The 10686-nt window shown below is 45.3% G+C and overlaps 1 protein-coding gene across 1 annotated transcript; it reads left to right on the plus strand.

Moving 5' to 3' along the window:
* The first annotated feature begins 4315 nt into the window (after positions 1-4315).
* gdpd4a (glycerophosphodiester phosphodiesterase domain containing 4a) lies at positions 4316-10438 on the plus strand. The gene is made up of 14 exons (XM_057050609.1): positions 4316-4389; positions 4461-4520; positions 4606-4698; positions 5036-5129; positions 5822-5967; positions 6044-6126; positions 6593-6743; positions 6940-7158; positions 7336-7493; positions 7630-7777; positions 7904-7986; positions 8546-8625; positions 8876-8984; positions 9738-10438. The coding sequence occupies exons 3-13, from the start codon at positions 4615-4617 to the stop codon at positions 8968-8970; spliced, it is 1341 nt and encodes a 446-aa protein (XP_056906589.1). The 5' UTR covers positions 4316-4389; positions 4461-4520; positions 4606-4614; the 3' UTR covers positions 8971-8984; positions 9738-10438.
* The last annotated feature ends 248 nt before the right edge of the window (positions 10439-10686 follow it).

A 10686-nucleotide genomic window follows, 5' to 3' on the forward strand; every position in this document is an offset into this window, starting at 1 on the left:
AAGTGGACCCTGACATTTCCTGCAGGTGTGTTGTCAGCAGTGATTCTCTATTCATCCCACTGTGATGGAATCATCGCTATAGCAACCCCACTGGTGCACAACACACATTCACCAACAACCAGCTGGTGGATCTTTATACGTGCTTTTTCTTAGGCTCTGCTTACCCTTAGAGTCCACAGGAGGGGCCGCAGGGGTGGTAACATAATTACATCCCTTTATTATTTTTTTTCCTTCTGGTCTGACCAAATGAACATTCCATTAAAATATAATGGTTACCTGTTAAGTCATCCCAAGTCTTTGTTTCACACCTGTCAGTCTCTCTTTACCTCACATAATACATTTTTTAACACCTTCATTATGCAACATCCAGCTTGGTCATCACCCGAGCTCGGAGTCATGTTTCTGGCTGAAACTCCATCCTGGTGATCCCAACAAAACAACCAAGCGCTTGCTAATTAGCTCCTATCTCGTGTTTCTGAATTCTGCTTGATGCGCATGATCAAAGCGGTAGAAGCTTAACTGTGGGTTTAATGTGAGCAAAAACAATGTTAAAAATCAACACGAAACACTCATTTTATGAATAAATCAACAAAATAAATAGGAGTAAAATGGATATGATCGTCTAATCGTTTTGCGACAGTTGTCTCGTGCCAAAACACGGTTTCAGAGAAATGCGGGTAAGCGCTGCGGTGACGTCAGCAACAGGTACGCCGCGCACCGCCGCAGACACTGGCCTCGCGCTTGCGCAGCAACGTCACCGGGCTGGAGCGCGTGCTGCAGGGTGTCGAGTCCAGTGCGCACAGCTGTCGTCGCTGCGCGAGGACTGTCGTGAGCTCGCGCTTCAGAGTAACAACAGTCGTTTGTCGTCTTAACAATAACAACAACAACAAATAAAATAAAATAAAAACCGGGAAGGGCAGACGGACGGAGGAGGAGGGTAAGAAAACCCGTCGTTTTCTTTCTTAGATGTTGACGTTGTGTTTTCAGTATAGAAATGTCGGTTTGTCTGTGGTTGAGTATTGATCGATCGAGTAACGGCCCCTTCGGGTTCCAGGTGACTATTGGGGATAATAGGATCGATGCGGATCCAGTTTCCGTCTTTCATCCTGCTAAAAACCATCCTGCTGAGTTTAAACCGACTCATACAGTTACAAAAGATGAATTGTTGACTTCGCTACGTTTCCTAAATAAAAAAAACAACCATTAACTATCAGGGAAGCTGTGTCTTTCACACCGTTATTCTTTATTACGTCTTAAGGTTTTGTCGCAACTGTCACGCGGTCTGCTGACATAAGTTTTTTTTTTTTTTTTTAATATTGCAAACGTGATAGTGATTTTTTGATGCCGTGGCTTCTTACAAGGAAAATGTTATATAATATCGATGTTAATCGACAGACGCACGTTTTAACTGCGATTGTCGGGCTGTCTGTCCAGGGTGACGTAGCCCGACCAGACGATGGACACTACTGTTAGACCCAACAGAACCTCCATGCAATTCCCAGGCCACTTTAGTACATTTTGGACTGGGCTTGGTTGGATTGTACGTTCCATCAGCAGTGTTGTAGTTAAAATAAAATAAAAAGGTGTTCCCGACAAAAACATGGATCACCGTCGTCATGACTGCATCAGACAATTACTGCAGCTGCCCTTCACAGCTCAAAGGTTCTGCTGGCGACTCTGGCTGGACTTTATCACCTTCAAGAAACATTTTTTAAGAAGCTCATCTTTTAAATTTCTTGACAGTCCTAAACAGGATGCAGCCATAACAGGATGGAGCTGGACGGTCAAGACAAACTTTGTACATTTGACGCTGAGGATCTCAGAAGAAAGGGGAATGTTAAATATCTATTAAGAATTGACGATGCGAGCAAAGATGCCAAGGATGTTGTGTTGCTAGCTGATGGGAGAGGTGGTGCTGCGGTCTGCTGCCGCTGGAGGCCAAAGGTTCAAAACTGTGGTGCATTCAGCGACGTTCTCATAGACACTTCAGCTCAAGGGGTTTATTTTAGGCAGCTGGTGTCCGTCAAACTCAAACCCCTCAACCCAGCGTCCCCTGAGCTGTGGAAGCTGTGGTTTATATGTCGAATATATCAGGATATCTGTAGTGTCACTTTATCTGCAGCTACTTTTCTGCTCTAATATTAAAGATAGCAGAAGCTGCTTCGAAAGGCGCCATTGCTCTGGAATTCTTTGACGTTCCTCTCTCACCCTAAAGGCTTCTTCAGGTTTTTGCCATTTGTCTTCAACCATCTGAAAGAAGACTTGTTCCATTAAAACAGAATAAAGAGAGGGACAAATAACTCCATTGTTTTTAAAAATTGAAAACTTGTCTTTTTCTAGGTGAATCTTGTGAAGTGCTCTCTCTCTCTCCCACACATTGTCTAGCTCTCTCTCTCTCTCTCCCTCTCTCTCTCTCTCTCTCTCTCTCTCTCTCTCTCTCTCTCTCTCCCTCTCTCTCTCTCTCTCTCTCTCCTCTCTCTCTCTCTCTGTTATGCTGGACTGTGGCTGAGTGTTTGACCATAACCACACCGAAGCTGGGGAAGCTAAAGGTGGTGCGGCGGCAGCTGCTGCAGAGGTAAACAAATATCTCATCACATCTGCACCACATTCCAGACATCTCAACAGGTTTCCTCCGGAGGTACCGGAGCTCTTCACGCTGTTGACCCTTTGTGGACCTTTTTATTTAAGGTTAAAAGTACTCGTGTCAGCAGCCATCTCGTCTTTCCTGCTGGCCTCTCGTATTTTTCACGATAGGGGCATCCATTAAGACCTAGCAAAGAGTCAACTGGACTGTTCAAAGCAATTGGAAGATGTTTTTTTGGGTGTTGGAACTATTTAAGCTAATACAGTATGAAAGCACTGAATAGGTTTCATAAATTGCTGCCAGTAAGGGTAATCAGCTAGCCAATGGCCCATAGGGACCTCTTGATAGGGGTGCCCATCAGGGGAGTCACTGGGGTCACCTGTCCTCAGAGAGAGTCCAGTGTCTACACCCAGGTGTGAATGGGTGTTTACCTGCTTGGGGCGAGATCTCTGCCCTATGTAGTTGGATGAAAGGATAGGAGGAGGCCTTAAACCCACCACAAACAGCAGAGCCGAAGAAGCAACTTCCAGTTGCTATCATCGATCCAGTTGACACTCTGGCAGAGCTTAAAGGATTAAAATAACCTGGATGAATGAGGACCTACATGGACTTCCTGATACTTTGGTCATCATTTCGTTGTCATTATTATTCATATTCGTGTTCTGAAGATATTTTCTGTGCTCCCCTCAGATTACTAATATTTGCTTGATTGGCTGCCTGATTGTACCAGGTATGAACACCAGCCATTTGTATCTTGTCTGGCTGGCCTCTATGGTTGCCAATGGCGACGATACCAACGGGCTCGAGCGCAGCCAGGGGAGTGCTGCTGCAGCAAGGTGAACACAGTAAAAAGAGTACAGACAACTCTAGGCAAAACCTTAAATGTCTAATTTTGGGTTTTGTAGAATGTTTATTTGTGCACGCAGATGGCAGCTAAAATAATGTTTGTGTTGCAGGTGGAATGTGGCAGTTTTGGCCTCCTAATCCTCGCCTTCTTCCTGAGTCTTTTATTTCTGTGTCTCTGGATCGAGGTTCCGAAAGATTACAACGATTATGACTGGTGGGCCTCAACACAGCTCAGTTTTTATGTCGCGGACTGAAGGTCAACCGTGTGTGGCGAGCTAACCAGTACTAGGTGGCGATTCGTCTTACTTTGTTGTTGTTGTTGGGCCACACTGGTTGATCTTCTACATCACACAACAAGCATTCATAAAACAATTATCCAGCAAATTAGCCGCCAAAGCTAAATCAACGACAGTGATGTATGAGTTTACGGGTCATTATTTAGTTGTTTGTATGTTCTGAATCAGCATCATCGTTCCAAAAATACTTTACCACGCTTCACTAGGTTCCTCCCAGTTGCTGGAAACAGAAATCTAGCACTCGCGCACTTGCGCAGATTCCATAGGCTAGCTCGCCATCCATGCTCTCACGTAAATCGACTCACAACTGAGCTGTCTGGTGATTTTAATGTGACTGAGTTCTCTGGGTCGATTTTAATCGAGCTACGGCGTCTACGTGCATTCGATGTTATGGATCCAACGTGTATGTCAACACACTATACTATAACTATAACTCAGCTAAAACTTAGCCTCTCTGGCTCACATAATTAGTCGAGGTCAGCGTTCAGCCTTTGTCTCCAAATTGTTGAGGAGGTTTTAAGTAGCTGTTAGTGAAAAGTAGCCAAATGCACAAATGACTGGGTCATTGTTGTTTTCAGGATTATCTTGGGGTTCTGGTTTCCCTGGACTCTGGTCCTGCTGGTTGTTGCTGCTGCTCTCTTCACATACATCACCCTGCTTCTGGTATACACTCAGTTTGTTTTTAAATTCCTCCACCTTGTAGTTGCGATAATAAAGGTGTCACTATGTTTAAGGTGTTGGCGGTGTGTCTGCTATCAGAGGGTCAGAGGTTGTACCTTCACTGGAGCCACAAGGTTTGTCATTCAGAAAGGCGCCATCCGCTTGTTTTTGTGGTCTCGTCTTTCAGTTTGTATTGAACTGTTTGTGTGTTTATTTCAGGCAGGAATCATGGTGACACTGATATTTTCCATCATGGCTACCTCCATCCTCTCTGATAGAAAAGCTTGGAAGACTCTCCTCCTGTCCCTGCAGGTTAGAAGAGAGACCAAACAAGATTGTAACTGTCATTTTTGTATATGTTCATGTCACGTGACGCCATGCAGAGTTGGGAAACATACCTAACGTACATCTCCAAACCTAATTTCCAACACTGCAACCCAAAAAGCCCGTGGATCAGTTAATCAGTATCCTCTGAACCCACAGTTACTTCCCCCTGATTATGATTTTGTCCATTAAAAAGCCTTTAAAAGTGATACACCGGATTTCTCCTGGTCGACTCCAGCGACTCGTGTTTAAAGTTTTGTGAAATTTTATTTCTGTCTCATGCATTTGAATGATGTGTTGAAAGGCTGCGATGTCGCCCTGACAGGTGACGGCACCTTTCCTCCACGTGGGTGCAGCCTCGCTCATGACAGTTCTCTCCTGGCCAATAGCGTTGCACTTCTTTCGCATGAACAAGACTGGTAACCAAGTCATTTTCACTACTTCCTGTCACACCTTATTGCAGAAGATTGCAGCTGTAACAGCGGTGTAATATGGTGGAATGGCTGAACCAGGTTGACTATAGCGTTACAGCTTTATAAAAGTAAATATATGAAGCGTGGGTACTTTAATATGTCAGTGTGCTCTCCAGAAATTGGTAGTTGTACTGTATGGTAACAGTTTTAATTCATCCCTTTGGGTTTGCTCAGTAACAGCACCTAATACAGCAGTTATCATATATTACTGATTCCTTATGATAATGGCCACAAACATGTGAGTTTGCACATCCACGGTGCTCCTGGTAGTGTGCATGCTTCGCTAACCTGGGCACTCTGTTCCTGCTAAAATCAAATACCCAGGCAGTCACATGGGAAAGGATTATTAGGTTGTTTCAGAAGTGGCATGTAATTGAGCAAGTGAGGTCTGCATTCCCTGTGGGATTTAAACTCCAACCGCATGCCCATCACTCTGCCCACTCGGCTGTTGTCAGTACTAGACCACAATATTAATCTCACCATGCAGTTTATTTAAGATAATCCTGATTATTCCCGCATTGTACGTTCTGATCAGGGACGTAATTAACGCTTGAGCTTTATCGGCGTGTCTACGTGTTTTGGCTTTAGATTCAAACGCTGTCCAACGCTTGACCTTTGTGTTACTGTGTGACCTGCAGTGCGCCAGGTTGTCGTCCTGGGCCTCTACCTGTCAGTGCTGTTCACCGTCTACCTGCTGCCAATGGGGATGTTCTCGCCATGTATTAAAGAAAGAGGAAAGCTGAAACCTACACCAAAACTCATCGCCCACGGAGGAGCACCTATGGTAACGGAGGCATGGTTAGCTTAAATGTTGCCGTAACCGGGGAGTCATTAAGGTTTGTGTGTTTGTGTGCGTGCAGCTGGCCCCAGAAAATACTTTGATGTCATTTGAGAAGGCGTTGGAAGCTGGAGGAGACGGTCTGCAGACTGATGTCACCATCAGGTATTTGACGTGCCTTATTTATTTCACTTACTCTAATCTTGTTCCAACCAATTAGACGACAGGACTGGTGTTCTACACCGGTCACGTTTTAAGCTGGTGAAGGGGAGGGGCCAGACGGCCTTGAGTCAGTTTAAAAATATTATGTATTTCGCTCGGAATCGCCGATACACCGTGTTAAGGTGATTACCGCCTCTTTCTGATTCAGTTGGATATCAGCCTGCCTGCAGGGTTAGCATGCTGTTTACAACTGAACCAGGGAGGATTAGCACCAGGGCATAGTTCAGTCGCAGCCTCTTTAGCGGTGTCTGGCTTCCAGTCTGGTTTAAACTCTGGTCATGTCTGTGTATGTGCACGAGGAGTTTTGATTTCATGTTTGACTATGTGGTAAATATGGTAAAAAAATAAAAGGAAGTTCTGGTCTTCATTATTTAATGGACGTCTGACTGTTAAATGTCGGTCTCTATAGTTACGACGGCGTTCCCTTCCTGATGCGCGACTCCACTCTGAAGAGAACCACTAACGTTGCTGAGGTTTTCCCGAATCGAACACACCTCCACGCCTCCATGTTCTCCTGGGCGGAGCTGCAGCAGCTAAACGCTGGCGACTGGTTCTTAGCGGTGAGACCGTCCACAGACACGTGTTGGCATCTCAAACAAACTCACACGCACCACAAGCGCCACTTAGCTCTAATGTTACCGTGAGTCCCGTGAAGACATCTCAGGGAGTTTGAAGCTTCCTCCATCGCGGTTCATTTAAATATCCAGATGTCAACTTGCGGAACACGTTGACTTAAAGGGCTTCCCTGCGCTGCAGAGGGATCCCTTTGGCACCGCGTCCTCACTGTCAGAGCAGGACTGCTCACGAGTTCACAACCAGTCCGTCCCGTCATTGGCTCAGCTCCTGGAGATAGCGTCTCGTAGCGGCAGCCTGGTGCTGTTTGACCTGCACAAGCCCCCACACGGACATCCCTACAGTCATTCCTACATCAATGTGACTCTTCAGGTCGTGCGCGCCCACATCAGCTCGTCACAGGTGAGTGTGCAGAGTAAAAAAGATGAAGATGTGATCAGGAGTTTCGAGACTACAATTAAAGATCCTGAATGAGCTCCCCTGTCGGTTCTGATCATTTCACAACACTGTGAGAGGACAGGCCAGACCATCCTAGGGTGTCTTCCCGTTAAGTCCTTGTGCACGTCGGTGTGCTTGTAGGTGTTCTGGCTGCAGCCCGAGGACAGAAAACTGATCCATCTCCTGGACCCAGAGCTACAGCAAACCTCCGGAGACGAGGTTTCAGTCCAGGAACTGAAAGACAACAAAATTACCAGACTGAACTTGCACTACAGCGCCATATCGCAGCAAAAGATTAGGTACAAGCACACACACAAACACACACACACACACACAACACACACACACACACACGTGGTGCTTGCTTGTGCATTTAATTACAATTCAGTAGTTCTAATTGACTTTTGTTCACCCGCTCTCCCTCTCGGTCTCCAGTAAGTACCAGTCTGAGAACATCAGCACCAACCTGTACGTCATCAGCCAGCCTTGGCTCTTCACCCTGGCCTGGTGTGCCGGTGCCCAGTCTGTAACCACCAATTCAGTCCACATCCTGTCCAAGGTCAACAAGCCGCTCTTCCTCATGGTGAGCTCCTGCTATCATCCACCATATTGCTCCTAATCTGCAATTACAAAGCAGCGGCTAAAGGTTCTCGCAGATGTAGTTTGGGGGGAGGAGGGCTTCAGACAATTAAACTATTTGTCTCTGCAGACTCCCCATGAATACAGCCTGATGTGGATTCTGACCGATGTCTTGTCTGCTTTCCTCATAGTTATGGTTTTCATATTCCATTGGTGGGTACTCACACACACACAACTTTGTACTTCTATCTTTGTGAGGACATTTCCTGGCATAATGCATAAATACCTAATTACCTGACCCTAACACCCAACCTTAAAACCACGTTTTAACCCTCAAACAGCCCTTTGAGGTTGTGATGACCAGCCAAAAATGTCCTCACTTTGCTAGCAGAATGCAGATTTTTGTACCCACTATGCAGCAAGTAAAAGAACACACACACACACACACTTGACCCGACCTATTTTTTCACAAACCTGAGTTATCCCCATGAAGTTATATTTGCAGTGTCCAGTTGTAAATTCACATTAAACAACAAAATGATTAATCTCTTTTCATCCCCCACATGTTTTATTGTGTGTTGTGTCCAGATCTATAATTCAGATGATTTATTACAACCTGACATAATTCTGGTCCAGCTTACTTCAGTCAAATCCTTCCCAATGTGTCCTCTATCACCAGATTGATGGAAATAGACAAACCGTGCAAGAAAATGACCAAAATTCCAAATGGTTTCTTAATGAGTTGCGGGCTGACCTGCTGTGTGTCTCACAGGTGGAGAGAACAAGGACTTCCCTTCTGGTCTGGGACTCACCAGGCTCATGAGAATGGAACCTACAGCAAGTTCAGGACAGGTGTGGCACCTTTCGACCTGTCTCCAGTCAAAGTTTGGTTTCAAAGCTCTGCAGTTTACAGTATTGGTCAGCTTATCTGAATTAAACCAAACACACATGTAACAAGGACTTCCCTGTGAAAACAATTGTTCTTAAATGCTGCTAAACAAGAGTCATTCATTTATTATTGGTGCTAGTTCTATGTGTAGCCTGTGCTGTGTAATGCATGCAGTCATTTGCTACCGTGTGTGCACGTTTCCGTGTGTGGCAGACTCTTCAGAGGTCATGTGTGTTCGCTGGAGCCCCCTGCAGTCTGACCCCCCTGCTGGAGCCCTTGTCTCCCTCCCCTTGGTCTTCAGTCCATGACCCCCCTCCTGCATGTGAGCCTCACAAAGCCTGTATGAACCCTCTGAGGTTGAATGTCTTTCAGATAATGGAGAGCATCACTGGGTCTCATGGAGGCTTTGGACACATCCATCCATCCATCCATCCATCCATCATCTATCCTTCCATCCATCCATCATCCATCCATCCATCCATCCATCCATCCATCCATCCACCCATCCATCATCTATCCTTTCATCCATCCATCCATCCATCCATCCATCCATCCATCCATCCATCCATCCATCCATCTGTCCATCCATCCATCCATCATCTATCCTTTCATCCATCCATCCACCCATCCATCCATCCACCATCCATCCATCCACCCACCCATCCATCCATCCATCCATCCATCCATCCATCATCTATCCTTTCATCCATCCATCCATCTACTTGTTTGTGTAGAATGTGCAGGCCACAACTGTGATGACTGCATGAACAACCCTAAACAGCCAGCTTTGTTAGGATTGAACACTTCACCATCAGGTCACAACAAATACCTTATCAATGATTTCTTACATAATTCCTTTTCATTTTATTAATTTGTAGTCAAAGCCCGGTGTAGCCTGGAGATGGACAGCTGTACATATGATGGCACATGAACTTGGATACAGGATGAAATGAAAACAGATTTTCATTGCTCATCTGATTAAGCCATTAAGGATTAAGGACCCTGAAACCCCAAATACATGTTGAATAAGGCGCAACCTGAACAAGCGCCTGCAGTTACTCCGTTTGTTTTGCAGAGCTGAGTGACGTGTGGTCCGTTTCCAGCGTCAAAGTGCAACCCGACCAGCCTGGTTCACACAGCAGCCCTGAGTTGCCCACCATCGTAGAGGAGTGACGGATGAAGGGACGGCGAGGGGGCCGGGTCACAGAGCGATGGAGCCTCTTAAATTAGACAGCCGTTGGTGTATCTATATTTTTGTGGGAAATGCAACAAAGCAGGTTTTTTGTAAAGTTGTTTGCATTTTAGGGTTGCCTTGCTGAAAATAGAACAGGCTTTATTTTTCATGAAAAAAACACCAGCTGTTGCTATCAGAAACCTCCATTATGATGCCAGATGTGGAGAGTCAGTGTAAAATGTCTGTAACAACAGTCACTCTGTTTGGCTCAGTGGACAAGAAGGTGTGAGTGAGTCCATTTTTTTAAACATATATAGAATCATCTATGCCGACAACCTGTCCAGGGTACACGCCTGCCTTCTGTGACCCCTGGGTCAGCTTCCAGAATGGCCCCTTGACCCTGACCATGAACAACAGAATAACGATAATACCATGAACTCCTTTCTTCCTTCAACACTCCAGATCTGAGAGGTTCATGTCACACATTTCTAAGATCACCAGGACAAATGCAGACGGGACCAATAATCAGATGTTAAATGTGAAAAGATTTTGGACTAATTCATGGAAACAAATGAATAAAGTGCTTCAGTAGTGTCAGAACATCTCTGTGGTCCAGAGCAGTTTTTTCAGGATTCGCATTGATCTTTAATGTGACTACAACAATGAACTCTGAGAGTGTAGAAAGCCACTTTCCAGCCCGTTGTCATGACTACTGCTCTGTTGTATTAACTCCTGTCTCCAATTCTTTTAAGTTTAAAAGAACATTTAGTCATTCTTCATTATTTATGGATTTGGTTTATAGCTGTTTGGTTCCTGTTCAGGTTTTAGGATGGAGATCTAAATGATCACA

Source organism: Takifugu flavidus, chromosome 12, assembly GCF_003711565.1.
Source record: "Takifugu flavidus isolate HTHZ2018 chromosome 12, ASM371156v2, whole genome shotgun sequence".
Lineage (NCBI taxonomy): Eukaryota > Metazoa > Chordata > Actinopteri > Tetraodontiformes > Tetraodontidae > Takifugu > Takifugu flavidus.

Excerpts from the sequence above, each read along its gene's own strand:
- gdpd4a (XM_057050609.1), top strand. The coding sequence starts at position 4,615 with ATGGTGACACTGATATTTTCCATCATGGCTACCTCCATCCTCTCTGAT. Across the intron at positions 5,130-5,821 it reads CTTTCGCATGAACAAGACTG|TGCGCCAGGTTGTCGTCCTG; the intron begins GTAACCAAGTCA and ends TGTGACCTGCAG. Across the intron at positions 7,778-7,903 it reads ACAAGCCGCTCTTCCTCATG|ACTCCCCATGAATACAGCCT; the intron begins GTGAGCTCCTGC and ends TTGTCTCTGCAG.